At 44.7% G+C, this 5,797-nt stretch overlaps 1 protein-coding gene across 1 annotated transcript in view; it reads right to left on the bottom strand.

Annotated features, from left to right (window-relative positions):
• LOC116706977 (ecto-NOX disulfide-thiol exchanger 1-like) overlaps positions 1–5,797 on the bottom strand; it is a gene marked incomplete at both ends in the record, with an annotated part of 44,461 nt that overhangs the window by 6,079 nt on the left and 32,585 nt on the right. The window contains 3 exon segments of the mRNA XM_032544071.1: positions 1,384–1,410; positions 1,412–1,449; positions 1,452–1,487. Coding sequence (XP_032399962.1) covers positions 1,384–1,410; positions 1,412–1,449; positions 1,452–1,487 — 101 coding nt within the window.

Here is a 5,797-nt window from a genome sequence, read left to right as displayed (position 1 = left end):
ACACACACACAAACACACACCACACACACACAGACACACCACACCACAAACACAACACACACACACACAGACACACACACCACACAACACACACAGACACACACACAGACACACCACACACACACACACAAACACACACACACAGACAGACAACCACACACACACACACACACAGACAGACACACACACACACACACACAAGACACCCACACAACACACACACACACAGACACACACAAACAGACGCACACACACACACACCACACAAACACACACACACACAGACACAAACACAAACACACACACACACACAAGACACACACACACACACAACACACAGACCACACACACAGACACACCACACACACACACACACACACACAGACAGACACACACACACACACACACACACAGACACACACACACAGAAACACACAACACGACACACACAAAAACAGACGCACACACACAGACACACACACACACCACAGCCACCACACACACACACACACACACACACACCACACACACAGACACAGACACAGACACACCACAAAACACACACACACCCACATGCCACACACACCACACACAGACACACACAACACACACACAGACACAACACACATATACACACACAGACACACACACAACATGCACAAACAGACACACGCACACACACCAATGTACATATATGTGTGTAAATAACACACACATACAGACAGTGTAACTCTAATAACTCGTATGTTTCTTATTGTAGAAACTCTGTTTCATGTAATGCACAAAGGAGAAAGACAACCACGCTGTTGCTATAGTGATACAGGGTGACTTACCACAGGTACTATCCATGGGTGGGGGGGGGGGGGGGGGCTGTCTTATCACTCACTCTTACCTCTGATTGGACAGTTTGATGAAGCTTCATTATAATAACACATCAGACTTAACTGGACGGATGTCGTCTACGGAGGATTCATATACATATGTACAGAATATTATGATATATATATACAATATACATATATACAGACAGACAGACAGACGGACAGACAGCGGACAGGCAGGCAGACAGAGGCGTCTGTCTGTCTGTCGTCTGCTCTGTCTTGTTCCTGTCTCGTTGTCTGTGTCTGTCTTCTGTCTGTCCTCTGTCTGTCGGTCTGTCTGTCCTGTCTGCTGTCTGCTGTCGTTCTCTATGTGTCCTGTCTGTCTGTCTCTCTGTCTGTCTTCTGTCTCTGTCTGTTCTCTCTGTCTGTTCTCTGTCTGTCTGTCGTCTCTCTGTCTGTCTGTCTGCTGTCTGTCTCTCTGCCTGTCTGCTCTGTTGTCTGTCTGTCTCTGTGTCTGCCTGTCTGTCTGTCTGGGAGGAGACAACATGAAGAGCTTTACCAACTCACACTGCTTGCGCCATTCTATGTTGTCTTCGCTGTGCTTTTGAGAAATGGTCCCATGCTTTGCCTGGTGGCGGCGTGTGGAAACGGCGTTGATCTGCTCGACTTTGGGGGGGGGTATATGGGGGGGGGGTATATGGAGGGGGGATATGGGGGGGGGGGTGGGGATATGGTGGGGGGGGGGGTGAAACAAAACAACGCATTTATCCAGCGTTGCAGCAGTGACTGAGGCTCATACAGCAGGCAGAGAGAGACTGAAACAAGGACCTTTCTGTTATTTAAAGGGGTCATTTTGTTGTTGTTTTTCATTTAAATTGCTCCACTATTGAGCTAAGCTGGCTACGTGTTTGACAACATATGGGATGGATCCTACAGAGATAGGCTTTTAGTTAAAGAGTAAGATCTGTAGTTTAACGTGAAACAGAAATCACCCACCAAAACCCACCAGACTCCATGTAAATGATCACTACTTTAGGTGTATAGAGCAGCATATCTCCACCAGACTCCATGTAAATAATCACTACTTTAGCGTGTATAGAGCAGCATATCCCACCAGACCCAGTAAATAATCACTACTTTTAGGTGTATAGAGCAGAATCTCCACAGACTCCATGAAATAATCACTACTTTTAGTGTGTATAGAGCAGCATATCCCCCCAGACTCCATGTAAATAATCACTAATTTTAGCATGTATAGAGCAGCATATCCACCAGACTCCATGTAAATAACACTACTTTTAGCGGGTATAGAGCAGCATATCTCCACCAGACTCATGTAAATAATCACTACTTTTAGCGTGTATAGAACCTGTGACTAAAAGGTCCACTCTGCAAGGATCCAACCCATAATGTTGTCAGACCCTCAAAATAATAATCTGGACCAAAATTGAAGGTGTGCAATTACCATTAACATTAACATTGCAGCTTTCTATACTGGACCAATTTCAAAAATACTCATCAGTCAATTTGAGCAGAAAAGAAATGGGAAATGGTGTCCAGGTTGAAAAAAACCAACAACAAAGTTACTCTTCAAGGAGGAAAATGGGTTAAAACACACAGATATTAGAATTATCTGAGAAGATGAGCTCTGTAAACAACACACAGCATTCGTCCCTCTTATAAAAAACAGAAGTGAACACGAGTGAGTGCATTGAGGCGACAGATGTGAACATGATGAGGAAGTCTCTCTCCTGGCCCCGCTCCGTACTCACCTGCAGCGTCTCTTCTCCACTGTCTGCACCATGCGTCCTGCACATGTGCAGAAGATGTCATGATGATGTCATGATGAGTCATGATGACGTCATGATGTACACAGGGATTTTGGCGTGTCACCATCTGTCCACGGGAGGGTCTGCCGTTAGCTCCACCGGATAGCTAACATGGAGCTCAGCTAACAGCTAACTCGGCTAACCGCTAGCTTGATTCAGCCTAAAATACGTTACTCGAGCCTAAATGCGGGAAAAGCAGATCCAGCTAAACTAAGACTTTACAGTAATAATAAAGACAAGTGTTGAGATGTATTTTAAATGAGCACAAGTAGATAGAACTGACGTTACAGCTGTTATATTTAAACGGTATTTAAGTTTTGAGGGGTATTTACATGCTATCTTGGCTAGCGGTTAGCGACATTACCTGTTGGCAAGCACGGTAGCTTTCCGGTGGAGGCGGACAGACTTCTTTAACTGTCTATGGGAACAGATGTAGGAAAACATCCTGACATCATCATGACATCATCGTGACATCATCCTGACATCATCAGACATCATCGTGACCTCATGACATCATTATGACACTCGTGAACTCGTGACATCATGTGACATCATCGCACATCATCGTGACATCATCCGACATCATCGTGATATTCATACATGACATCATCGTGACGTCATCGTGGACTCATCTGCACATGTGCAGGACGCATCGCCGTACCGACGGCATCTTCCTTCACGACTTACAAAGGCCACATTTGTCCAAAATGGACGCCCGACGTTAGCGTCAAACACGTTCTATTGGTTGTATCACATGCTAATATAAGTGGACGTAGGGGCCTAAATACAAGCTCTGGCCTAAGAAAGGCATTTTTATAGGCCCCAGGTATCATTCTAGCATCGTTTGGGGGCCTGGGTACTCCTGGGTACCCCCCCCCCCCCAGCCAACACCCAATGGAAGTTGTAGTGGACGCATTTAGGTGCTTTACCCTTCCTTCCAACGCTCGTCATTCCTCTGAGCTGGAGATAATGGATGGGGGGGGGGGGGGGGGGCGTTGTCATGGACACGGCTGCGATGCTGGCAGAACAAATGACTTGCAGCCGAGGCCGAGAGATTTAAGGGATGTGGTGAGTAATCTGAGCCATGGTAACCATCAACACTCAGCCCTGCCGCTCGATTTGGTATGCAGCAGTTATTGTGGGAATGAAGACAACATGAGGACACAATGGGACAAAAGGGGACGACATGGGAGACAGGGGGACGACATGGGGACGACATGGGACAACATAAAGACAACATGAGGACAACTGAAGACAACATGAGGACAACATTGAGACAACATGAGGCAAATCAGGGTGACAACCTGGGGACGACTGGGGCACTGACAAGCAGACATGCGGACACATAAGACAACATGAGGACACATGAAGACAACATGAGACAACTTGACAGACACATGAGGACCACAGAGGACAATAAAGACAACACCATGAGACAACATGAAGACAACATGAGGACAACATGAGGACCACATGAGGACAACATGGAAGGAAACATGAGACAACATGAGCAACATGGGGACAACATGAACAGGACAACCTGAGCGACAACGATTGAGGGTCACTATATGACAATCCCATAAAGATGAGGACAACATGAAGATTAACAATTGATAACATTATGGGATGGATCCCTACAGAGATAGAGCTTTTAGTTAAAGAGTAAGATCCTTGTAGTTTAACGTGAAACAGAAATCACCATCACCAAACCCACCAGACTCCATGTAAATGATCACTACTTTTAGCCGTGTATAGAGCAGCATATCTCCACCAGACTCCATGTAAATAATCAATACTTTTAGAGTGGTATAGAGCAGCATATCTACCAGACTCCATGTAAATAATCACTACTTTTAGCGTGTATGAGCAGCATATCTCCACCAGACTCCATGGAAATAACACTAATTTTAGGTTGTATAGAGCAGCATATCTCCACCAGACTCCATGTAAATAATCACTACTTTTAGCATTGTATAGAGCAGCATATCTCACCAGAACTCCATGTAAATAATCACTACTTTTAGCGTGTATGAGCAGCATATCTCCACCAGACTCCATGTTAAATAATCACATATTTTGCATGTATTAGAGGCAATATCCCACAGACTCCTGTAAATAATCACTACTTTTAGCGTGTATACGAGACAGCATAATCTCCACCAGACTCCATGTAAATAATCACTACTTTTAGCGTGTATAGAACCTTTGACTAAAAGGTCCATCTCTGCAGGGATCCAACCCATAATGTTGTCAGACCCTCAAAATAATAATCTGGACCAAAATTGAAGGTGTGCAATTATCCATTAACATTACATTGCAGCTTCTATACTGGACCAATTTCAAAAATACTCATCAGTCACTTTGACGCAGAAACATGGGAAATGGTGTCCAGGTTGAAAAAAACCAACAACAAAGTTACTCTTCAAGGAGGAAAATGGGTTAAAACCAACAGAATATTAGTAATTATCTGAGAAGATGAGCTCTGTAAACAACACACAGCATTCGTCCTCTCTTATAAAAACAGAAGTGAACACGTGAGTTGCATTGAGGCGACAGATGTGATCACATGATGAGGAAGTCTCTCTCCTGGCCCCGCTCCGTACTCACCTGCAGCGTCTCTTCTCCACCTGTCTGCACCATGCGTCCTGCACATGTGCAGAAGATGTCATGATGATGTCATGATGATGTCATGATGACGTCATGATGTACCAGGGATTTACGGCGGTGCACCATCTGTTCCACGGTAGCGGTCTGCCGTTAGCCTCCACCGGATAGCTAACTATGTTAGCTCAGCTAACAGCTAACTCGGCTAACCGCTAGCTTGATTCAGCCTAAAATAACGTTACTCGAGCTAAATGGCGGGAAAAGCAGCTCCAGCTAAACTAAGACTTTACAGTAATAATAAAGACAAGTGTTGACTGATTGTATTTTAAATGAGCACAAGTAAAGTAGAACTGACGTTACAGCTGTTATATATTTAAACGGTAATTTAAGTTTTGAGGGTATTTTACATGCTATCTTGGCTAGCGGTTAGCCGAATTACCTGTTGGCTAAGCTAACGTTAGCTTTCCGGTGGAGGCGGACAGACTTTCTTTAACTGTCTATGGGAACAGATGTAGGAAATCATCATGACATCATCATGACATC

The sequence above is a fragment of the Etheostoma spectabile genome, chromosome 2 (assembly GCF_008692095.1).
Source record: "Etheostoma spectabile isolate EspeVRDwgs_2016 chromosome 2, UIUC_Espe_1.0, whole genome shotgun sequence".
NCBI classification, from domain to species: Eukaryota; Metazoa; Chordata; class Actinopteri; order Perciformes; family Percidae; genus Etheostoma; species Etheostoma spectabile.
The sequence above is the reverse complement of the archived record's forward strand: the minus strand, read 5'-3'. Positions and strand labels throughout refer to the sequence as shown.